Source organism: Pelmatolapia mariae, linkage group LG23 (assembly GCF_036321145.2).
Source record: "Pelmatolapia mariae isolate MD_Pm_ZW linkage group LG23, Pm_UMD_F_2, whole genome shotgun sequence".
Taxonomy (NCBI): Eukaryota; Metazoa; Chordata; class Actinopteri; order Cichliformes; family Cichlidae; genus Pelmatolapia; species Pelmatolapia mariae.
The window spans coordinates 37661076-37687454 of NC_086246.1; the positions used below are offsets into that span (position 1 = coordinate 37661076).

Consider the following 26379-nt stretch of genomic DNA (forward strand, 5'->3'; position numbering starts at 1 on the left):
TGTTCAGGAACACAAACTGTCCCATTTTTTCATGCCAGTTGGCACAACTGGAAAGGCAGGTACAGTACATACGTTTTTGAGAGGCTGCAATGCCGATACATCACCCTAGCAACCAAGAAAATTGAGCCGTTGAGGTTTTAAAGCGAAAGCCAGCCTCTTCAGTTTCGAAACATGTATTTTTTACACCCTTTAAAGCTGAAAGCATTTCATTTTGTGTAGATAGACAAGAATCAGTATATATCAGACTGGTCCGAAACTCAAACCAGCTGTTTAAAAGCTGGGTCTATTTCACAAACCAACCAGCAGACAGTACCATATAATTTATGGTGATGCACTGAGGAGGACAAAGTTTTCTTCAGAAAAATTACATCAATATAATTTTCATGTCAGTTATGCTGCCTCACTCCAGGGAGCACAACAAGCTAAGTGAATGGGGTGCCAAAATATTTGCTCTATGGACCCCTTAATTAAATCTGTCCATGCAATTTGTAAGTGAAGTCAGTGTGAGTCACAACAACAGGGGCGTGTCCACACATGGGGTGACACCAGTCCCACTAATGCCACTGAATTCGTTGAGTACTGTTAATCTTTGGATGGATGAGTGCGTGGAACAACCAGTACAGCTGTATTTGGACTTATTTAATATTAATATTGCTTATTTAATAATAGTGGTTATTTGATCACAATATATTTATATTTTAAAAATTTTCAGATTTTAAAATATAAATATACTGTTTTATAATATTATATTATAAAAAAATAAAGCTACCTAGCTGTATATAAGTAATTTAAAGCATCTGCAGAGGACAAAATTATATATAATGAAGTGATCCATAATTTTGATCCAATAATATCACACATATGATTGCAGATAATGAACTTCATTCTGATTTCCACTGGCCATTCTGTGCACTGCAGTTATAAATTAAAAGATGAACTTGACTTTCCAGTGCTGTCAGAAGCGCAGACCATGCGCTGTCTGTGTAAATCGGATGTGCGCAAACGTGAGGCCTGTGAGCGCTGCTGTCCGCCGCCATTCAAAACAAACACTGGGCGCGGAACAAGGAAGTCGTGCACCTGTTGCTCCTGCCTTACTGTACCTTTCCACACGTACTGCGCCATCTATAATCTGAGGTAAGAAACCTGTATTACCAGCTTCTAAGAATAACTCGACTTAAGTATCGATTCGGAAAAACTGCGTGTAGGAATTCTTAAAGCCGTCGCTGGGAAGGCGCCGACAGAATCAGATCCAGGCACATCAGTATTCTGACTTCTTTTAACAGAAGAGTTGTGAAGCCTCATCATGGCAGACGCGGAGGATGAAGTAGTTAAAGGAAGTGAAGAGCAGCAGCAGCAGGCGGAGGAGGAGGTTGATCTCAGCTCCTCTCCGATCCCTCCGGAGGACTCTCAGCCAGCTGCTGGCCGCAAAGGGGACGCGCAGGAGCGGCCAGCGGAGAGCTTGACCACCTCGACCCAGGGCCGTCACCTACTGGTGGAGCCCACCCTGGACCAGTTTAAACTAAGGAAGTTCTTCGTGTTAAGGGTAAAATATCATCAGCGTTTCCTCTTTGATACAAAGTGCTCCCAGTAATATGTCACACATTTCTGTAAGCGCACTGACACCTGGGTTAGACTTTTATTTAGAAGACTTTCATTTTTTAATACACTATCTTCTTTATTTACTATATTTAGGAGACACTACATATAATTTGTCATTTCATAGACTCCATATGACAAAATAGCTCATCTGGCTCGAAGGAGCAAGCTTCTTCCTGTTTTTCGTCCCGTACTTAACTTGTGGTTGAACCATGCCTAAGCTGTTTCCTGTCTGTGGCTTAAACTCATCAGCCCAGAGTGGACCACACACCTGGGTAACGTCATTAAAACCTTTATTTTTAAATAACGATAAAGTATAAAGTGTGCAAAGGTTTCAACAGAACCATGTAAATAATCTGTATAACACCAAAGATAATAAAGGTGAGTTTATGTTAGAAAAAAATGAGTATATAGTCTGAAATACCTTTTTTTACTCAAAAAAAAAGTACCAACAACAAGCTGAACGTTATCAGCATCGCTAAGATTCTGTTCATTGGAGGCCTGTTGTTTTGGATTTTGAGGGGAAATCAGTCATACCTGCCATGTTGCCAGGCCAGCTCAGCACCATCCTCAGATTACAGAATGACTGTCAAGAGCACCTCAATATGAACTCCTAATCTTTTCACTCTCTCCAGCTTGGCATTGAAATAATAAAACATAAAGTGCAAGACTGGCAGAGCATTCAAAACCAGAAACGCTCACAGCTGACAGTGTGTTCTGCGCTGGAGTGTTCCCTCGTGTGTTCAAATACCTGACTTACTCACATTTCTACACGCTCGGCTCTCTTCATTCGCAGACATTTTCACACGCCCGGGCTTCATGCTTGTGTTTATTGTGATTTTGTTTGACACGCACACACGCTGACATTTTACTAGTCCCAGCTGCACATCTGCCTCAAAGATTACCCCTTAAGCTTTCTGTGCACACGTTGTGATTGTCACAATGGAAAATTAGAAAGTGACACCCGTGCATTTCTGTCTCCTCAGCCTGGCACTCTGAATCAGGCCATCAAAGACGTTGAAGCTCTGGTGAATGAGGAGGTAGATGGCAGCGTTCTCAGCGTTTGGCTGATGGCAGAGTGAGTTCATGAGATCATGTTCTGTTATACACCTCCATGTTTGTGTGCGCAGCGCCTTGTGCGCCAAGTGAAAACCTTTTATCATTTCTGGCAACATTTTAGCTTTACCCTCACCCCCACACCATCACCCACATTTAGCATTTAGAAACACTATCAAATGTTTAATAAAAGGCTAATAATTCATTATAATATAGTAGTACACTTGTACCAAAAGAATTTAAAAGTCTTTTTTTGAATGTATTTGTTTTGGTATAACCAGACTGGACAAAAGAGGTGGCACTAAATGAGTTGTGACTAAACATAAGTTTGTTTTCCTGGACTAAAAGGGAAATAAACCCACAGTAGAAACCAAGTCAAAGTAAAAGAGGTCATACATTAAAGAGCAGAAAGGAAACATGACACCCAAAGTGCTGCAACATGTATAAAAGGATGTGTTCTGCTAGTCAGGGCTGTTTGCTTTAACCTAAGCCTAAGTCATTTGTAAAATCCATTTAAATGTTGTATCAGCTTTTACGTTTGAATTGTTTTTATATATCGAGGTCGGTCATTCATTTTCCCAAGGGGCCCATGAGAAGCTGGGACTGTTGTGGAGGGTCGCACAAATAATCTAAACTGGGTTCTGCTCAATATTAATTTTATTTATTGATAAGCTTCTTGGTTTTTGCTCTCTACAGCAGTCCCAGTTTCACACAGAGCCCTTTGTGAAAATTAATTACCCATCCCTGTCTGTGAAGGTTCAGAGTCATCCAGGTCATCGTAGTCTAAGGAGTTTGCAAAGAAAAGCGTCTGGACTTCTTTAAGTTGCTTGAAGACGTTTCACCTCTCATCCGAGAAGCTTCTTCAGTTCTATGGTCAAATGGCCGAGAGTACCCATCCCTGATAATCGATGACTGAAAACACTAGAATAAATGAGCAATTTCATATTGTGTTCATTCATATGAATTCATTCAAATCATATTCTGTTCTGTCCTGACCTAGCTAACTCAAACTTGAACACAGGTGTATTCCAGTTACTGTAAGTTTTTCATGTCTTTGAGAGAACGATGTGATCGATTTACTAGTGGATAGTCTATTTGCACTTATTTTGAAAGTTCAGTTGCTGCTAATTCGCTAGCCTTTCCTGTCTCGCCACACGGAGGTTGATCAGCTAATAGGTGGCTGTGGCTCAGGAGGTAATGCGGGTCATGCACTGATTGAAGAATGGTGGTTTGATCCCCGGCTCCTCCAATCTGCATGCCAAAGTAGCCTCAGGCGAGATACTGAACCCCGAGTTGCTCCTAATGCGCTCATCAGAATGTGAATGTGTGGGTTTTTCATCTAAAACACTTAGGCGTAGGAAAAAGTGTTTGTATGAATGTGTGTATGAATTGTGGAGTTTGTGTGCATCCGCAGGATAAATGGAAAGACAGCTGATATTTTATTTTTGCTACATTTCCAAATGTTTCTGTTCTCATCAAAGCCAAAAAAAACCCTCCTCGAATACCTCTTAATCTCAAGCAGAGATAGTGATTGAACGCAGAGCAACACAAAGTGACTGCAAGACATTTACAAAGTGCACTCGATGTGATGTCAGGTTGCATCACTCCTGCACAAGCTTTCAGGAAACATTTAAAAGGCTGGCCATGTGAGAATGAATAATGCATCCCAGTTTATGCGGTTCTGGGTGCATACACACACATGCACGTTAACGCCTGTCCTACATTTGGCCCGCTGTTATCATGGCCATAGAAGCCAGCGTAGGACTTCAAGCAACAGAAAGAGTGCATTATGCGGTAATTTTGCGACTCTGCTGCAGAATTTGCCCCAAGGGAGGCCGAAGACTTATGTCAGCAAAGCATGAGAAATTCCTCAAATTTGGCTTAGCTGAAGGTTGTCACTTGCTTTACAAAGAGTCATCTCAATTGCTGTACATTTCTTATAATAGGGCCATCTTTTAAAAATACACTAGGTGGTGTTTTTTATGTAGGAAAAATGAGAGAAATAATGTTAGTTACACTATTTTCTATCAGTTAATTTTCAGAAAGGCCCCGGAAGATTCTTTAAGTTACTTAAAGACATACTTTACATACTTTGGGTAAATCTGGGCAATTAAATGCTTCTTTTGATTGTCCAGAGATAAAACCTGGTCTGTCCTGTTTTCTAGCTGGCTTTACTTTTAGCTCATTGTCTCAAGGTAGACTTGTCTCTTTTTACAATCTTCATGATAAGCCAAGCCATTTAGAAGCCACTGTGCCTTCATATTTAGCTTAGAGTTGTATGCAACCATATTTCTGAAGGGGCGGCAACCAGCAGCAATGTGGCAACCAGAGATAAAGACATGTCTGGGAAATTGTGTGAATTGTGGTAATGATAGATAGATATTTATCTCAGTTTTAAGCAACGCAGTTGAGCTCATCGATCAACGGCCACTCACCAACTCCTTTGAGATTTTAAGCTATGCTAACAGTCTGCTAGCTGTAGCAAAAGCTAGTGGAAAGAAAACAAACAAACAATTTTTCAAAATGTACCCTACCAAACAGTGTGCAGCGTCCTGCAGAGGTACTTCCTGTCGGTTTCTGTCTTCTTCCTGACCAACAGTTTGTTGTGTCAGGTTCGAGTGCTTAACAGCATGTCAGCCCACCCACAGTGTGACCGTGGATGTCTGCATCACATCTGTAGCATGCTTGCTGCCCGTGCCCAGTCAAGGTTAACTCATTTCATCAGCACAGTCACAGCTCTTCACCCACACCTTTTTATAAAGCTTTGGCTGTTCAGTGAACTGTCTTCTCTGGCTTACGGATGCCAGCAGCAATCAGGAGTGTTTCACTCTGAGGTGACCACGTGCACCCAGCTCAGTGGGCTGTAAGAAAGGGAGCTTCTCCGAGAGAATCCATGCCAGCATGAATTAGCTGTTTGCACAGCGGTGAGGGATGGAGTGTGTGGATGTATGTGTGTTTAATGATGCTTTTTTTTGTTAGTACTGCAAACATTTTTGGAGACATTTTGAGGGCATAAAAGAAAGCCCATTTTTCCAGTAAAAATTTAGGGCTTCAGAAATGCTTACATCCATATTGTATGATCTTTGCCCAGGGCATTTTTATTTTACTTTGTGAACTGTAAGAGTACATAATTGAGCAGCTCTACAATATGTGTGCGTGTGTGTTAACTTTATATGACCTCCAGAATTCCAATCATTTTTGGCTATTTTTTGCTTATTTTTTAAACTCGCTAATGAAAAATGTAAAACATTTCATTAAGTGTTTTGTTTTGAAAGGTTTTTAGTGAAGTAATAAATGAGTGAGATTGATTTTCTTATTGCTGATGCTATTTCCTAATACCGCAATGCTGCTAATCCATCTTTATAGCAGGTGAATAAACAAGTTAGTTTACTTGAACAAGACTATGACGAGTCAGTGAAAGCAAAATAACATAAGAATACCTTTTGTTGGAAGCGGTTTGATTGCTGACATTGTAATATTTGAATACTGAAACTGAAATATTTTTTTATTTAACATTTAAAAACCTGCTTTTTTCTGGCTTATATGAAAGTATGAGAGATTTTCCATGTGTTCTCAGGGCGTTCTGTTTTTCTTTTGGTGACAGTTGTTCTTGCTCACACACTGTTTGGTTGTTTCAGAGTGGATCACTGGAACAATGAAAAGGAGCGCATCGTTCTCATCACAGAATTATCTCTCCTGGTCTTCAAGTACGACTTCATGATGTTCAACTGTGACCAGATGCAGAGGATCCCGCTTAACTTTGTGGACCGCATCTCCCACGGCACCTTCAGCTTCCCAAAGCGCTCCCTGCTGGAGTAAGTCCGCTCATTTCTTCCAACAGTAAAACGTGCCTTCTAAGCTTTAAGCTTTAAGATTCGAGTCACTGAGTAGCCATTCAAAAAATGACATTCAAAAATAATACGATTATCAGTTGATTAATGTGCAAAACCCACCCCTCATTTCTTTACATTTTTCTGGAAAATTTAAATTAGGTGCAGTGATTAATTGAAATGTGCAAAAATACATGGAAATACTTTACATAAGGCAAAAACAGTGTTTGTACTATCCTGCCAAGCTTGAAAGTCAATATTTAGTCTGACTTTTATTCGTCAACACAGACTGAACTTTGTTATTCAGCTTTTTTTGTCATTTCTTTAAGTAGTCTTCTTTTAGGTAGGCTTCTTAAAGGACAATCAAAGCTCTTCTTTGGATGTTGGCTGCCTTTTGTTTCATTCTCTGTCAGCGTGATTCCACACTGCTAAAACAATGTTGAGGTCTGGGATCTTTTGGAGGCCAGTCCACGACTCTTAGTGCTCCATTGTGTGTTTTTTCTATTCAGGTATATTTTACTGCATTGGTAGTGTGTTTAAGATTATTTTCATTCTAAAAAATTAAGCTGTTGCCAATCAGATGTTTTGCAGATGGTGTTATATGTGCATCCATTTGCTTCCGATTATCCTTTTCAGGGTCTTGGGGGGCGCTGGAGCCTATCCCAGCTGTCTTAGGGCGAGAGGCGGGGTACATACTGGACAGGTCACCAGTCTGTTGCATGGCTAACACATTGACATAGACAACCATTCGCACTCACATTCACACCTATGGGCAATTTAGGGTTTAGGTAACCTATCCCCACTAAGTGCTTGTCTTTGGACTGTGGGAGGAATCCGGAGTTTCTGGAGAGAACCCACACAAACACGGGGAGAACATGCAAACTCCACGCTGAAAGACCTCGGCCTGATGGTGGAATTGAACTCAGGACCTTCTTGCTATGAGGCAATCCAGTTCTTGTGTCATTTGGCATTCCTCAGCCTTTTCTTCCTCTTTCCCTTCCTTAGGAATGACAGCTGTAAATTCTGCTGAGACCATTTCTGATGAGGCTTCTGTGAACCGTTGCTTCCTGTTTCTTAAGGACATGACTTTACAATACTATATGCTATAGATAGTTTCTTAGGCCTAAAACTTCTTTATTGTCCTCCACTTGCCCAGTTTTCTTTTTTTATCGATTCAGCTAAATTAGAACATAAAGTAGTGGTTCTGTTGTTTAGTGGTTTACACATTTGCCTAACAAGTGAAAGACCTTGAATCTAATATTAACAAGGCCATTTCATGTAAAACAAATTTGCCAAATCATACATGTGGAGCTACCTGCTGTGGTGAGCCTTTGCGAATAACAGATCAGCCAAAGTAGCTTTTTGCTATTAACGAATGCCCAAGGATGCAATTTGAAATCGTTTTTTGCTAAGTTGTCTGATTTGTTTGGGTTAGTTCAGTGAAAAAAGATCAAATAAAACCTCTGAAAATTGTCAGATGCAAGGACTGGACTGAAAATGGGAGAATAAGCAGCCAATGTCCATAGAGTAACTGAAAAAAACAGAAGAACTATTGCTCAAGACCATTTTAAAAATGACTCCTTGTCTTGGTCCTAGGAAGCAAAATAAAAAGAAAAGGGGGAGCTCGAGAAATGTCCTGTGTGCCTACAAATTTTTGCAGGAATTTCACATTGGTATGGGAGCAGAGCAAACAGCTGTGTTAATTAAAGAAAAAAGGTTTTACTGTACAAAATCGAATGGGATTATGACGGTCATTTTAGTCCCTAAACTAGTTTGGTGACTTCAGGGTTAAATACAGAAGTTTAGCGTGTTGTGGCTCTGAATCATAACCACGAAAGCTTCCTGACACTGTCGAAACACTACATTAAACTGCTCTTTGTGGGGTTTAGTCGGTCATTAACAAACTAAAATGTCTGCCTGGAGAATTATAAATATTAGCTCCAATTATCTTCACTCTGCTCTAATTTGTTTCACAAAGCTCAATTCCCCGTGAAGAATAAGTCCCTTTGCTTCATCATTAACCGTTACGCCTTAACGTTAAACATGCCAGGTCACATTTGTGGCCGGTCTGTAATCATCTCACAGCTGATTTTAATCTAGTATCATATAACACGGTGTCAAATTTAAAGAAACATTAGAAGATGTAGGAGAAAGTGTGAAATGTGCGCGGCGGATCGGTGCAAGGAGCAAATGGGGACAGCATGGATGGCGAGAGTGTTTGCAGCAAGGTTTTTGAGGGTAAGGAGTGCAGAGCTGTCACTTGGAGCTGTCACTTAACTGATTAGTGGCAAAATTAATGCAGTCCTTTCATCTAAACCTTTTAAAGACGGCTCAGGGGATACCAAACCAACTAAAACTAATTTGATGAATAAAACGTAATGTGCTGTGAAGAGCTTAGAGAGCGCGGCCTTTATTGGAGGTTTTATCTCCGCGCATTACATTAAATTATACATAAAATGCTCGTGGAAGCCACCCGGGAGTCCGGCAGTAAAGAGACGGTTTCAAATGAGAAAGACTGGAGCCTCAAACATTTCCTCTTTCTGTCTTCATCTTCAGCACTCCTTCCCTTTCATTCCGCGTCTTCCTCTTCGTCTCTCCCCCAGGAAGTGTCTTCTTTTTTTTTGTCTAGGTCGTTCCTATTTTGAGAGAAACCGATCTACAGTAATGTTCATGTATATATGGAAATGAATCTTCCTGCTTCGCTCCTCTTTTGACGCTTCACGAAAACTTTGTTTCCACACGACACCTTAATACGCGGCCGGCTGGGGAGATGAGCTGCAGTGTTAATGATTCGTTTCTGAGTGATGGAGGATCTCAGTGGCGAACAGAGAAAAGACAGAGCCAAAGTCATGACGTCATGTCCCCATAGCTCCTCTATGAGTTTCTGTTCACTCGAAACATGTGTCTCGCTAACACCCCAGGGCTTATGGGAAATGGTGTTCACTGAAGGTTGCATAAAACATGAATTTAATAAAAAATAGACAACAATGTTAGGCGACTACAGTCGTATTGCGAAAGTCTTTGTTGCAGTGCTGTACTTTGAGCTACCAATGTAAAAGTCAAAGAATTTTCTGTGTGGAGCCGATGTCCAGAGGAGCACATCCACGTGACCTGCAGTACATATCTGGCTTAAGCCACTGGTTTTTGAATTGTGTCGTACCTTCACATCTTTGGACACAAAACAGAGCTGTGAAACTATTTAACTGTGACCTGCTGCTGGCAAATTTAATGCAGGTGTTCTAGTTACTTCCTGTGTATTTAAAAAAAACACAAACAATAATGCAGGGAAGTAATGGTGGTGCAGTTTGCAGTGCTGTCCCCTTACGTCTTACGTCAGGAAGGTTCCTAGTTGGAATGTCTCTGCTCTCCCTGTAACAGACTAATTCAAAGTCAGCTGGGATTGTTTCCAGCATCTTTCTAGAAAATCCTTGAATGTATAGGTGGTCCAGAAAGTACTATATGTGTGGGTGAATTAGGGTGACCAGATTAAAAAATGCTGTAGTCATCGTTATGAGTTTAAGCAGCTGAAGAAACATCCACTGGGATACAAAGTGCTCGCCGTATGTTCACTGCATTTACTTAACGCAGGAGCTGGGAAAATTACATTCAAATATCTGTACCTGTTTGTTTGCATTGTCTGTTGGGATCTGCTCACTATAGTGTAAACGAGCTTTGGATGGTCAGTATGACTGGAAAAGCACCCTGTAAATGCCTGTTGGTTCACAACCCCCTTATCAGGAATATGCAATGCTCCACCTCCGTCTGCAATGTTGATCCCACCCAGCAGGGCTGCATTAATAAAATACAAAGGCTTCTTCTTCCTTTATAAATCAAAAAGCTCACAGAGTGATGAAACAATTCTTTTACTGACCTAGAGCAGAGAAATTCTGCTACCTGTGTGATTTTGTGCTGTTATTCTTCGAGGCAGCCGCAGCGTGATTTGAATGCTGACAGTTGTCATCTGACCACTTGATGTCAGTGTGCACCCTTGGTGAAGGGAAGGTTCAAGTCAGGAGCACGCCACATCACATTTCTTCATGTTCGATGTCATCATGGATGATGATAGGATCACGTCCAAAACCCTTTCATGGTATGGGATACGGTTCTGGCAAAAAATCAGCACATTGTGTGACCGCAGTGAGGCAGTTTGTGGCATTAAATGTACTACTGTTGGCTACATTTATATATCAAAGGCGCAGCATCAGAGAGATGACATCAAAGGCTGACTCTTTAATTTGATTATTTCCATTTTTAGTCTGATTGCCTAAAAGTAATAATACAATTAAAGTTCCTGAGTGAAAGCACTTCTCTTAACAATTGACCTCGAGTGTTCCCAACCTCCTCAGAAATAAGCACACTGTGTGTGTAGTACCTCTTATTTGTGTGTGTGTGTGCGCGCGCATGTGTGTGTGTGTGTGTGTGTGTGTGTGTGTGTGTGTGTGTGTGTGTGTGTGTGCACCCCACCAGTCTCCCGAAACCTTGATGATGCCACTGGAAACCGTGGAGGGAGTGTCAGTATTTTTAGTCCTGATTATTTTGTTTTCTTCACACATTCTCCAGGTGCACCCGTGAAGAAAAAGCACAGTTTCTTCCGCATCTGTGGGGAAAGATGTGTTTTAAGTGCCTTCTTTCCAAACTGTCTAGACAATCTAATTACCCAGCGCATCATCTATTTTTTTTATTCCTGTCTGAGAGAGCTGGGTGTGGAGGTTTAAAGAAGCCCCGCTAGAGGTTGCTTCAGTAACTGTTGTAAGAAAAAATATATATTTAAGAGGGCTAGAAGTAATCCCAGCTCTGCTCTCCTTTGCTTCTCATCTGGTCAGATACTTTTCTCTCTATAAGGCTTCAGAATGTGTGTAGCCAACTCTTATTTAGCCGCCATCTTCATCTGCTCAAGTTAGTTTTAATAAATAAAATGCTTCCTCACTCATACAAGCGAGGTAATTAATTTGTAAGTTACAGATGAATGGTGTGTTAAACGTGATGTTTTTATTCCGCTTTTAGGCTGTAGTAAAGTCATTCGACCACACCTATACAAACTAAAGCAGCATATACATTGAGACAGCAGGTGGCAGTCAGTACAAAGTAGGTACTTAATGTATCATCAGCAAAATACACAGTTGCAGACCTCATGAGATGAGCATTAAGTGAAAGCAGCTGCAGCTGTTGTAAACCAAAGCAGGCTAATTCCATATATTTGTATTATAACTCAGCTAGATTTTTCAATCTGTACGTTTATCATAAAGAAAAATAAGAAAGTCTTTTGAACTTTACCTTTTGAACTCAAACTTGATGGGCAAATGTTCCGTAGTTAGTCACATAAATACAAATTTGCAAAAATTGGAAGAGGAGTGTTTTTTTTTTTTAATGAATCTGTTTTCGCGTTAGTGGCGAAGCAATCTAAAGCATTGTCTCATCTTCACATTTGTATCAGTAAAATTATGGAGAAAAGTGTTAAATAAATTTGTGCAAGTGCCACAGTCAACATCAAGTATGCAGTAAATGTTTGCTGAGCTTGCATGGTCCACCACTGGATCCTTTATTTCCATTAAGGTGAAGTTACGGTGCTACAGACATCTTGTATTTGGTCTATGGTGTTGATGCTATGAATGGGCAGTATTTGGATTCATTGAAAAGTGAACAGGAAAGAAAACAGAAGCAAAGTTCACCACAGACACAAGAGAAGCACTAAAAATATCATGAGATGGATTATCAACTCATTACCAGGACCAGGACTTAGGAATGTGTTCAGTCTGTAGTCTGTTTAGATCAAACTAAACAGTAAACCTGAAACACGTGCAAAAAAGGTTCAGTGGGCTTTGCCATAATTGCACTTTTAAAAACACAAACTGTCCTCTGCATAAAATGCAAAATTAAAAAACAATCAGGTTTGAATTTGCACAAGTGAAACAAAGCCCTGCAAAATCACGTACGTAACTGAAAGAATATAATGCCTAGCTTTGTAGCTCTACCTGTAGTGCAAGTCTTGTTCCAACTGTAAATACAACAGGAAACAAACAAGCTAAGAAGCCCAAAGCATAAATGAGGAGCAGAGTGTGTACGCAGGTTGCACCCGTGGTGTACAGTATGAATTAATAATCGGCAGTAGACTTAGACTCATGGTTTGGGGCAGGCCGCTGTAAATTCAAACACCTGGGGAGCAGCTTTCAGCCTGTGGACTCTGCTTTTTCACGGTGGAAACATCATTGCCAACAGCCTGCAGCTATGATATCGCAGCGTATGCACGACTGTATGTACAGTATCACGGCTGTATGTTTTAGGCTTCAGAGGTTGCATAAGCAGTCTGATCATGTGTGCAGCTCAATTCCCCATCTTCTCTTTGTTTTTCTACGTACCGCTCCACCTTTGCTTTTCATCTGTTTTTAGTCCTTTCAGTGCAACCTTGTTTGATGGATACATCTATGGATGGCTGACAAACCCGCAGGCTGTGTTGAGCAATCAGACCAGATTTGTTTATGTGCTCTTAGACAATGTGGGACACTTGCCATGATAACTGGAGCTGGGATTGATATTTATCTTGCATGTTGACTTATGAGTCCGAAGCGCTTGAATGCCCAGGGAGGAATTTATCGTCACCTGCCCTAAAGCTCAGAAAACAGTGCTTCTCTTAGGCATGTGTGCATTTTGTATAAACACTGTGTACTAAGTGGAACTGCAATGGGAAGGTCAGGGAAGGGTGGATTTCCCCAGTTTGACCTTTTTCTCGCCTTTATTTTGGTGCAAACCTTGAGGCGGCCCTGATTGCCTGTTTTTCCAGTTGTGTGATTCGGTGGCTGTAACGAAATGAGGTGCAGTGAAAGTCCAACCTCAGCTCTGCCAAATAAACACAGTGAAAACTTCCAAGGCCTCTGGCTGGAAAGCCCAGCCCTGCTCTGCCTGTTTGGGCTGGTCCCTCTCACAGTGATAGCTTACCTGTGGAATTCTCCAAAGCTTTTTTATATCCTCATTGATACTCGGGCAATAGGTGCGCACTTTTACAAAGGGCAGTGTGTACAAACCAAACTCCACCATCCTCACCCTTGGAGCTGAAATATAATCAGTCTTTTAGGCTGGGCTTTGCTTTTGTGCCATTTTTTCTTTTTCTACCTGCACAACATTTGCTCAGGAGGAGGCACAAAGTGTTCAGCAGCCACATTGTCATTTTGAAAGCACTTGTGTAAACAGGGCTAGATGATTGCATTATGATGCAGCCCCTCCCTGGGACCGTGACATATCAACAGCTACACCACTATTGTTTAGCCTCAGGTGTTTAATTCTGGTTGGCAGGAAGTGCTCTGTTGCACAAGGCATGTGGTAAAATGAGCACATAGGCATGACAGGTCATTAAGGAAATGAGAACACTGTTGGGAAATCATCTCCATCCTGATTTATTTCTCCTCTTTGTCGCCTTTTATTATATGCAAACCAGCAGGTACGTTTGCCACCAAAAACAGCGACCACTGACGCCACCGTGAGCCGTGACAGCTGCTGACAGAATCGCAGGATCCGTCTCAGGCTGCGTTCTACAGTTGCACTTTGCAAGCGACAGTTTGCAGTTTTTATTTAGTAAATTGCGCAAGTTGCCTCTTGAAATCTGTCTTCACTTCAGGGTCTCTGCACGGTGTTGAACACTGAAAAAACCCGAGTGTTTGTGCTTCCACGCATCCGTGCTACATAAGCAGCGATGAGTCATGTGTGGGTTCAGTGTTATTTCATACCTGATTGTCAGTGTTAAAAATGTGCAGAAGGTTAATGAGTTAAATCCACAGTGTGGTGCAAAACCCTAAGGAAATGATGAAATCGTCACAGGAATCTGTGATAGCGAGGGTGGTGTGTGGGTATTTGTCTTATCTCCAGTGATCATATCTGCCTTCCAAGAAAAAGTGAAAAACGCATCAGCTGCATATAAACAACATTGCAAAAAAGCATATAAATATAGTGGGGTCTTTAACAAAGTAACTCTGCTAAAAGTTGGACTTGGAAAAATTAAATACAATGGGGGTTTTTTCAGGAATATCTTCCATCATCATAAAAGAAATCTTTAAACCACTGCCAAGACCCTACAGTAGACCAGCCATTGCATTAGACTCTAACCCCAACAGTTATACAAATAATCAAGCCATTAAATGTTTTACTTTCAGATTCAAAATGATAACTAAATTTCCATTCAGTTCAATTTTATTTATAACATAGACCTTACAAAATTAGAGGGAAAACGCCCAAACCTCCCTCAGACAATATCAGTTTCATTTATTCCAGCATCAGCTTGAAAACAGATTTTTTTTTTTTAACAAAAACCCTAAAAACTGTAACGAGATCCCACATTTTACACAAAATAACCTCACACTATACCTTCAAATGACTCAGATCCAAAAGTACTTGGGGCAGCATCTCTCCCCCACCCAAGAGTGAGCAATCCAGTGGTTTCCAGCAGAAAACCTTGATGCTGAGATGGGTGATGGGGACCAACAGATGGGTCAACTGGAATGCAAGCATTGTACTAGGGGGAAGAGAAAGATTAGTCTTAAGCTTTCACAGTCTTACACAGTCTTATCTATTTTCCAACTCTGACCTGTGGTCATGAGATCTGGATGAAGATCAATAGAATAAGGCCACAGGTACAGCGCCTTAATGAGTGTCTTCCATAGGGAGGTGGGGCTCAACCTTGGAAACAGAATGAGGAGCTCGACCATCTTGTGGAAAATCATAGTAAATTTACTGCTTCCTCTTGTTTAGTGGAGCTAGTTGTTTTTCGGGTATTTGACAAGGATTCCTCCTGCACACCTACCTTTGGAGGTTATCCAGGCGGGGAGGTTATATATCATCTGGCCATGAACGCCTCGGGATCCCCGAGGAGGAACTGTAAAATGTTACTGGGAAAAGGACGGCTGGAATGCTACCATGACGTGTCTTTGGTTCAGGGGAAGATGAATGAATGTATGGATGGTTGGATGATTGGCAGTAACTTCTTCCATACATTTCCAACAGGCAAACTGAGCATAGCTTTAGTTCTGTGAGTTCACAGAGTCAATCCAAGCCTGCAATCCCCACCAATCATTTGATGGATCCTCTGATGTCCTTTTGGAAAATTTAATACAGGGTGCACTATGCAAGTTGTCTTAGCCTGCCTACAATTTTTGGTGCCTCTGCAAACAGGTTTGCAACCCACCCCAACCTCAGCTCCTCTGTTTCATTTCTTATTCGTGCCATCTTTGACTTACTTACTTACTCTGTGTTATGAGGGTCTTAATGCTGTTCACAGTGCTTTAGGCTTTCAGTGTGTGTTTGTGTGAAAGTGCAGTTAATCCCAGAACTGAAGCCACCAAACATGAATAACTGCAAATAAAGACTGTGATATCGTTTTGACTAAAGCAGTCTTCACAGAGCTTCTGGTCTTCTTTCACTTTTGGTTGCCTTCACTGTGTAGCTGTTTATGTCTTGCTTTCACGTCTTTGATTTATTGTGTAATGCTTTATGTGTAGTGCTTCTAACTTGCATGTCCTGCAGAACAGGAACCGTCTGCAAACTAGTTTAAACTCAGTCAGTTGACTTAAATGTTTAATGTTACCTTGAACTTCTCCTGGCATAAAAATTGTGATGCCACCATTTTTGCTTTTGTTCTACTGGCGAAATGTTCTGAAGAAAAAGCAAAACATATACAGCAGTTAATTCCACGCTGCCTTACTTCTTGATTATCTTTAGAAGGATAATGAAGCTGCTGCAACAGTATTCTTTTTGTTGTTTAACCGCAGATGCGATTGTGTTGGACGGAGTAGTCAAACCTGTTGTAGCAAGTTTGTCAGGCCGCTGTTTTGAGTAAATGTTTATTTGGTACCTGCTGTGTTAATCAGACACTACAAAAAAACAGGGATGGTTGTGTAGCTGGTTTTGTATGTATGGTTATGTAAATGCCTCAACTGTGTTCTAGTTCAGTAGGTCAAATAAGCTCAAAACAACTCTGTTGCAATTACTGCACAAGTAGATCAAACTTTAAAAAATAAATGTTCATGCCTTCATTTCTTAATTATGTAGGCCCAGTCTTAACTCCAGTACCTCCTTTCTAAAGCTGCAGTCCTGCCCACCTACAACGCCATCAGATTTTTACATTTTTAAACCTTTCTTTATCAGACCGCATACATTGTACTCTGAATCAATCATCTGGGCTTTCACAGTGTGATGGTCTCGCCTCACTTTTCAGCAAATATTGGGGATCTTATGCCTCCTGTTTATCTGCTAAATGATCTTTCTTCCTCCTCACACTTTAAGAAAACACTTTAACTCGCTCGTTAAAGTGGAAGAACATCTGTAAGTAATGTTTCCTTTAAATAAACCATCACTTACCAGAGACTGAGACTCAGTGTATCAACCTGCATAATAATCCGAAACACATTGTTTTACTTATTATACCGCAGTAATCACATTATTGGCGAGCCAAATTCACCCGCCACAAATACTGTTGCTTTACATCTATTCTTCTGCTCTTTAAAGCTCTCTGCAAGTAGTCGTGCATTTTTCCAAGCAGCGCGCCATCAGAGAGATTTTAGTGCTGCAGGGAACACTGTTACTCCTCCGTGTTCGCTGAGGTAACATCAGGGGTTAAAGTGGGATTTGGCAGGTTGGAGCCACCTGGGTGCAGCAGGGAAACAAAACATACACCCAAAATAACTCCAAATTATTTTGTACTGTGACATCCAGTAGAGTTTTTCTTGGAGTAGCGCCTTTAACAATAATCAGGTGTTTAATTTGTTCTCCTGTCTCACCTCTCGTCTTGGCAAAGCAGCAAATTAATTTCTTTTTTTACTAATTAAATACTTAGGAGAGAAGGAAATGTCCCTGGATATTTGTTTTTTACTCCTAGATGTGAAGAAAGGAGAACAAATGTAGGTGTCGGATTTATACAAAGGAGAAGATCTCAAAGAGTAACATGCAGCATCCTTGTTAATTGCCTTAGCTCTATCTATGTTCTGTATGTGCTGTATCTATGTTCATGAGCCTTGGGCCACTCAGAAACATAACCAGAGATTCTAAAAGATATATGTAAGCTTTTTGCTCTTGATGTTGTTTTTTTAAGCTTACACTTAAATTTTCATTTCCATGGATACCTGAAAACTTTGCCAGGTGTTTTTCACAGATTTTTTGAAATGAATGAAGTCGTGTGTTAATTTTCTTAGATATATTTATGATTTGATTTGACTTTCTGAAAGGTGCAGAGGGGCTGCATGGGACTCTCTTTGACCTTGTTCCTTTTGAGTAGTAGCAGCAGTACTATTAGTGAGTCCCCCATAATACTGGATGGATAAACAGCAAACGGAGAATTATGGCGATCTTTGCAAAACGTGGAGCAACACTACCATCATTTCAAAGACGGGATCTGTGAGTGTTTAGACGTCTGTTTGCTCTCAGTCTTCTGAGGTTTCATTAAACAGAAAATATATGACTAGAGGGCTTTTTCATTAAAACCTACAGTATTTACTTTAGAAGGACTAAAGAAAGAACAGCAGAATAAAGAGAATATGATGAGCACGCTGTGGATTACCTCTGAGCCTGGCAAACATGAGATTGCCCTCACATTAAGTATTTACCCCGAGGACAGATCAGTGCAGATTTTTATTATTCTAACGTTGTTAATACGAAACCAGCAGGTCTGCTTGTCCCCTTTAGGGACATAAGTGAAACAAAATGATACACGAATATGTAGTAATTAAATATCAGAAGGTTGCTATGTGTTTTATTTGTGCATGTAAAGTGTTTACTGTACAGTGTTTGTCAGATTTTTTTGGGTACACCTCAGAGCTTTATTTGTTTTTTGAGGCAGATTATTCATCAGCTAAAAATCACTGCAGTAGATAATACACAAAATCTAATCAGAACAAAAACTGTTTGGTTTTTTTCAGTTTAACAGGCTAATTTGCTAAGAAAATAACTTTTTAATGCCTGATAATAATCTAATTTATGGATTAATACAACCTACTTCCTCTACAACACTTGATATCCTGTTTGTTTGCTTTTAATTGAAGGAGTAAAAAACTGGCGATATAATAAAAAACAGAAGTTTAATTTATATTACTTTAAACCTTTTTACATTGTTTCAGAGCTAACCAGTTAGCTTAGTTGCAGTTTATATTATAATCTGGGCTGCACATAAGTGGTCCGCAGGTGCGCATTCGCTGTCAAAATAAAATTCCGAGAATACGCGCTTCTTTTACGGTGGAGGAACACCAAAGTAATTGCTTACGGAGCTTGCTTCTTCGACATCTTTAAGAGTTTTGAACAAATGTATGTCCGCCTCCAGAACATCTTATGTACGCAAACGCGCGTTCCAACTTCTTATCTGGTGCGCGGATAAATGATGGAGAACTCCAACCCTCTGGACTTCCTGTTTCATTAGCAACCACTAATGAAGTAGTCGAGAATCAACAGAACTCTATTTCTGGATTTCAACAACTGAATTCAACAAACTATAATCACATGTAATGATGTTATGGCAGCATTACAGCCTAGTCCAGTAGTAGTAGTATACATAAACTACTGTCAGCAAACTGTTATTTGTTTTTAATCTCTAATACCTGGGGTCAGCAATCCAAAGCAATGGAGAGTGCATAAGAGGGGTGAAGAAGACAGTGCAGGCAGGTTGGTGTCAGAGGGGATTGTGACAGAAGGATTGCAGTAATAGTGAAAGGGAACGATTACAAGATAGTGGTGAGACCTGATATGATGGTTGTGGACTGTGGTACTGACAAAAAGATGGGAGGTCAAACAGAATAGATGTTAAGAAATAAGTAGGGACAGCTCAGATTGAGCGCTTTGGAGGCAAAGTTAGAAACACAACATTGAGATGTTTGGACATGTGGAGAGGAGGGATAGTGGAAGCTTGAGCTGCCAGGCAGGAGGAGAACCAGAAGACCTGAGAGAAGGTCATGGATGTAGTGAAGTAGGACATGCAGAGGCTTGGTGTGACAGGAGGGTGAGGAGGACATGGAGGCAGATGATCAACTGATGAAGATGATGATTCACCTTAGTTTACCTTTATATTTTTCACCTTTTTTTGTGCACCCTAAAGTTTGAGAATCACTGATCTAACCTACTTGTGACCATAAAGACAACAGCCTGCTGTACGCCAAATTAGTTTAACCTAAACTAAACTACTGTACAATTCCTAGCATTTACATTGAATAGAATGATTACAATTCAACTTGTTTTCCAAATCATTTCAGAACATGTAATAACCAGATAAATTCAGCGGCACATGATGTTCACATCCCTGAAAAATCCAGAATGTCAGCTTAGTTTTCAGTTTATCAGATGTCACTTAAAATAATCTGTCATCCTCATCTTAGATCTTTCTCCATCTCTTTTTAAACTTTTTTCTCCCTGGAAAATTCAGCAGCTGGGCCATCGGCTTGCAGGCAGATGATGATCCAAACAGAAACAGTTTGTGTGTTTGCTGATTTTTGCTAAACTGTTTGAAGCACCGCACTGGAGATTACCTGCCACTCTGCACACAGTTACTCCATTTATGCTCCTTCCACTTTCATTTTTTATGTTTTTAAGTAAATTAAAATTTTGAAACATTTGGTTTAACATGCAAAAAACCCTCAAACATTTGTTTATTTTCTATAAATTTTTAAACTGTAACTGAGAGTTGATACAAACTCCACTAGGTTTACCAGAAACTGCCAGTAGATCACTAATAGGACAGAATTAATTGGCTGACTGACCAGGTCAAACCCCACCCCCCAGGTGTGTGAGGCTGCACTGAGCTGAGGATTTCCCCTCACAGCTGACAGGTTTATTGGATGATGATTTGGAATAAAATAGTGCGCTGTTTATTTGCAGCTTATTCAAGAGAAATGTGTGATAAACATTTTCAGACATAGTTCTGAGAGATTTTTGCAGACAGTGAAGCTAAGATAACAAATATTGGAAATATTGGAAAGTCCAGTTGTTCTTGATGACGTCATTGCTCGGCTGTTTTTGTGTGTAGCCGGGATGCGTCACATATGCTGAATTTCCACAACCACAACTTTATTGACATCTGCTTGCATGAATGTGTGGCAGGGATGAGAAAGAAACACTGTATATGGTATAAGCAGGACTGTGGGATGACGGTAGCAAGTGTCTCCACACCATGAAAAGTAAACCTGCTTGACATTATTTTGTATTTAACTGACCATCAGATTTGACTAAAGGTGCTGGAACACAATTCTGGATCATTCTCTCACACTTTATCCTCAGGCTGTGTGCCTATGAAAAAGAGAAATTGAGAAAGTGTGACTGAGGGTTCTGGTCCACCGATTGCTGAGTAAAAACACCACTACGGCTGACATGATTCAGTATTACCCAGCCCGAATGCAGTTAATGCTCATTTGGCTTGATTAGGAACTTTAACACTACTTATCTCAGTTAAAACCGGTAAGCAAAAAAATAAGTCAGTGTTTTTTTAAGTGTCACCTGTAATTGTCACCTGTAAGCATCTATGGTATCTGTCTCTGTTTGTGCAGTGAGGCAGCGAAGCATGGCTCCCAGCGCAAAATAACACAAGGACTTGTTTGTTTGAACGCAGCCCTTTTATCACTCATCTGATGAAGGTTCAGTCAGTTGTCACTGGCAGAGGAGAACATTTTTTCATGTTTGTGTTTTGGTGCGTTTTCAGGAGAAACGGAGAAGGGGTGCGAGTCTTCTGGGACCGGCTGAGAGAGCCTTCCTTTACCTCCAGGTGGAACCCCTTCGCCACCGACTTCCCCTTCATCACATTCACGTACCACCCCGTGAGAAACATCAGCGATGTCTTCACTGCTCTCACTGATGTAAGTTGATTAAGCATGCATGGATCTCTATAGAGGTTCGCCACAAATCTCACACACACAAAACGTTTTCCAGTTTATCTCATGATGTAAGTAGATGTGGTTTATTTGGAGTTTATTTCCAGTAGCAGTGTCCTCGTTATAGAATATAGCGACTGGACTGGTGGTTGCGCATTGGTTCTATGCAGTGCTTTGCATGCTTTTTGAAGCATCCCCCTGTGTAGGTTTCAGTCTGTACCCTATAGACGTGGGTGCAAACACTGCACCTTCAATTCCACGTAATCTTCTTTAATCTTAATGTAAACATTTTCCAATAGGAGCTTTTCCTGTGAAGGCTGGCACAGGGTGAGGACTCAGATTTCTCAAAACAGTTCAAGTGTGCAGCAGCTGCATGACTCCCTTCTGTGAGTGCAACATACCTATTTGTAATTTGGATGAACTGATCCATCAAGTGAACAAAAATGAAACCGTGTGCTGGGAGTCATTGTCTGGCGAAATGAGTCAGCACTGCGAAATGACTAGCTGGAATTAGGTATCAGATAACACCTGATGTTTAATTCATCATTTTCAACACCTAATGAGCTACTGAAGACGAACACCCATCTGAATCTATGCAGGGGTTAAAGTTGAATTTGGCAGGTGGAAGAATCCTAACCCTCACCCCTAGTTAATAGAAGCCAGTGGAATTTGTCAAGTGAGGCGAAACAGAATCACCAGATTAAATTCAAATTGATGATTGTGACCCCTGATCTAATCTAAGAGTGAGCACAAACACCACAACCTGTTCTTCACCACTCCAACACATTGCATTACTGCAGATTACAGTACCATGCAAGGGTCTCGAGTCATCCCTCATTTCTATGTATTTTACTTCCAGTCAGCAATACTTTCTTTTAATTTAAAAGTGGTCCAGGGCAATCATTCTCCAGGCTTTCTAATGGTCCTTCTTTGGACATTGGCTGCTTTTTCACTCATTTTGGTTCCAATCCTTGTCCCCTTTAAAAGTGACAAATCAAAAAACAGTTTTTAGAAAACTTTGTTAATCCACCTTGACACTGACCTATGAATCATTCAAACACAAAAAAAGCCAACACATAACAAACAGTTTGGCAGTTTTAAATTGTAAAACTGGTCTCAAACAGCATTTTGTTCTAAATTACATTTGATGGTATGAAATCACCAGATAACACCAGCAGCACATCGTGTCCTGATCCGCTGTCTGATTAATAAAAATCTGTAAAAGGAATCGCTTTAAATTTACAGCTCATAAAATGTGAGTTCTTAACTTGTGCAAATAATCTCTCAGGTCTCTCCCGTGTCCTTTCAGTCTTGCATCTTTCCCCATCTCTGAGTTGCATTATCATACATTAACATTTTATTTATCAAATACACCCTCTGTACTTTCAGCTCACTGACAGGTTGTGTATAAAAGTACACAGAAGCATTTGTTGAGCTTCATGAAACGTTGCATTTGAAATTCCCTTCCACTTCAAAACAAGCTGCTTGGTTTTATTTTCACTTCTGCATAGATTAAGAGTTACAAAAAATTGTTTTGTGACACAAGGTTATTGACTTCTGCGTGGATGAACACATGATGGATGAGAAGGAGGAAAAACAGTAATTGGAACGGCAACTTAAACTACTGGATTTTAGGGTTTAGGTTAGGGAGACCCTTCACGATGACACTGAAGAGCATTAAGGGGAAATTTGTGCAGAACTTCAGCATAAGATGTTTATGGGCAGATACTACAGACGACGTAATGTGTGGCGAAAATTAGAGGATGGGTTTTTTCTCAGCATATGTTCCATATTGTGTTGAGTTGTCATGTCAATACAGTCAATGGATGCGATTTAGAGTCTTTAATATTTTATATCGCTGACAAATCCAGCCTTTTCACAAACGTGAGTATATTTCGGATTAAACTTCTCACTCTTTATTAAGATTCTGCCATACAATGTCATTCTAGCTAAATCAATTGATAGATTTTCTTTCACTTAGCATAAAAACAGTCCTTTTATTAGCACCATCTGGCCTTTAAACTAATTAAAACACATCTTCCAGGTTGGAACATTGTGTTCTCAACATGTTTTCACTCTCTTCTAGTTGCTTGTTGTTTGTTTGAGGGTATTTTAGATCACTTGATTTCATTTATTTATTCTTGTCTTGTTTGTTTTAATGCTCTTTGACACTTGGGTTTAATCTCAAGAGATTCCTGTTTAAATCAACGTTTAAAAAAGAAGCTCAGAGAATGTGATAGAGTGAGATGCAGAAAAGTTTAGATGTTAATAAGACATCAGTACTTTTACTTCTTTCACCCCAGGGTGAAAAGCTTCAAAGGGAAATTGCTGCACCCACATATTGCGCTATTACTCATGCATTTACTCAGGTAGGAGTCATCAGTGCAGTCACAGACACAGCCAGGAGTTAGACCCAGCCTTCACAACTGGTTTGCTTAACAGTAAACCTGTTGCAAACAAGCTCCACCTTCTTAAAATAAGTCTAGTTTAATTTTTGCCTGAGATATTCAAGCACAGATTATCTTGTGCCTTCAAACTAAAGGAGTCTGAGCCTATAGTAGGACAACTAAGGGATGGTTCTCCTGAATCCAGACTGGATAGTAATAATGTTCTACGTGATCATTCAGGAATTTGTATGTAAGGAGAAGGCTTTGTGATTAAACTTTGGATTTTAAAGGAAAACAATGAACAGAAACTAATATCGGACAAATGTGGTCTGTCTTTCTTACCCCTGTTAGTTCTCTCACTGCAGCATTTAAAATCAATCGAAGCCTTTTTAGAGAGCTTGTACAACAACCTGATAATGAATTACAATAGTCCAGCCTAGAAGTAACAAATACATGAGCTAGTTAGTCTCAGTGTCACTCTGAGATAGGATATGTAACAGGATCAGTATTGATACTGGTCAGATGAAAAGAAAGCAGATTATGTTCCTGAGGGGTTTTTTAGGGCGAAGCTTAGTTTTGAAAATTCATTAAGACATGTCCATAGTTTAACCAATTGATTTGTCATCTGGCTTAATTTATAAACATAACTGGATATCATCTGCATAGCTTTGAAAATTTATGCTACATTTTGTAATATTGTCTTAGAGAAGCATGTATATTGTAAAAAAGTATGAGTCTCAGCACTGAACCCTGTGGAACTCCATGACTAACCTTTATGTGTAAGGAAGACTCCCAATTTACAGGAACAAACCGAAATCTATTAGGCAAGTTTTCAGGATTTTATTATCTTTCAATCTAATAAATGACTTTTTCTGTCCTTAAAAAAGCTACATATAGTCATTTGTAGTAAAAAAAAAAAAAAACAAAAGAAAAAAACATAAGCAGGATTTGGGTGTTTGGTGATATAAACCAAAATAAATTATCTGATTCTGAGGGGGTTAGTTGGAGGCAATTAATGTTTTTCTTTTTCTTTTTTTTATCCTGGAATGAACCACAAAGCAAAAAAGTGTGCAGACAGCAAAGTGAATTCAAAGTGCTCTGAATTCTCTGTAATTCTGATTTTCCTGTTCTCTGGTCCACAGGTCGAAAAGTTTCGTGAACAGCTGAAGGATGCAGCACAGAAAGTCCACACCTTGAAGCCGGTTCCCGGGAAAGCCAATGGCGTGCTGGTCCTTAACCAGCCCATTCAGATCGAGGCCTACGTGGGCTTCATGTCTTTCCTGGGGAATGAAAACAAACTGGGCTACTGTATGGCTCGAGGAAACTTGGGCTTCTAATCGCTTTAACATTTAATAGAATCATTTTTGTGTTCCGCATACTGTTTGCTCTTATTTATAAGCCTTTAATTCATGTTAATTTGTTTACAGGCAGCTCATATTTTACAAAGATTGGCAAGAAAATTCTTTTTTTCGTTTCACATGTTTTTTAGTATGTTTAATGTGAGCTTCAAACAACTGTGTGATCACCCCCACTGCTTATTACCAGTGTATGGTGTCTGAGCGCTCAGAAATAACCACATTTCAACACCGCTCTTCACTGGATGATGGATCCCCCGCTGCTCTCAAGGAGCTTTGTATTTGCTCCTCAGTGATATGGTAATTCAACTCTTTTGCAATGAGACTCCTTTCTTCCTCCCCCAGTGTCTCTGCTAAAAGCTCATTCCCATGCCATTCAGCCCCTTAGAGATTCACTGGAGCATTGGGCCGCATTTGTCAGCTTAGTTTTATCATTCACATGTATTTTTGCAGTGCATACAGTGCTGGAATTTCCCCTTGATTTGTGTGTTTACCGTACGCTCTGCCTTGATTGGCATTATGTGTTTGTCAGGGTGGAACAGAAATAAAACAAAACTGGTATGAAGCATGCAGCTCTCTTTATGCAAATTCCTGTACACTGCTTGTGTTTTTGTTTTTTTTACATCATGCAGTTAGCTTTATCTGTTAAAGGGGAGTTAAGTTCCAGTGGGTTTAGGAACAGCAACACTACAGCAAACAACTACTGAGAACTTACATGAACTCCTTCCACCTCATCCTCTGAGATTCAGGGAGTTGTTTGTTTGTTTTAAACACCTGTAGTATATTAATAAAGGCGTGCAACATTCTATTTTCAATGTTAATGACTCCATATTGTAAAGTATGACTTGCATTAGCACGTGAACTAAAGGTAAATTACACTTCTCTGCAGTTGCCGTGTTTTCCACTAGTGGGCGATGTCATGTGTAGTACATTCGTTGCTAGCCTCACCTCTAAGCTATAGACGTTCTACTTTTTCATGAATCTCATTGACAAAGTTGACTCCGGTCTGGCCCATCACTTAATTTTGGATAAGACACAACATGTAAATAAGGCCATTTTAGGGGCACTTTGGGGGGTGTGACTACACGCCACCGCATGATTGGTCTGCATATAGTTATGGCAATGAGTTTCTATAAATGTTTTGCTGTTATTTTGATTTTTGCAAGTAAATTAAACCCCTTAATAAATAATAAAAATATTTTAATAAAATCTTGGTCATTTCCCTTTTGGGGGAAAAGTTGGAACCCTTTTTTGGGGAGTGCGCTGACCTTGATATTTCTTAATTCTGGAAATTTGAACCCCTTTTTAGCTGAGACTTTCTTTCTAAGAAACT

At 40.1% G+C, this 26379-nt stretch overlaps 1 protein-coding gene across 1 annotated transcript; it reads left to right on the plus strand.

Annotated features, from left to right (window-relative positions):
• The first annotated feature begins 968 nt into the window (after positions 1-968).
• On the plus strand, positions 969-26379 carry tprg1 (tumor protein p63 regulated 1). The gene is made up of 6 exons (XM_063466757.1): positions 969-1134; positions 1284-1543; positions 2583-2674; positions 6291-6467; positions 21136-21289; positions 24834-26379. The coding sequence occupies exons 2-6, from the start codon at positions 1304-1306 to the stop codon at positions 25026-25028; spliced, it is 858 nt and encodes a 285-aa protein (XP_063322827.1). The 5' UTR covers positions 969-1134; positions 1284-1303; the 3' UTR covers positions 25029-26379.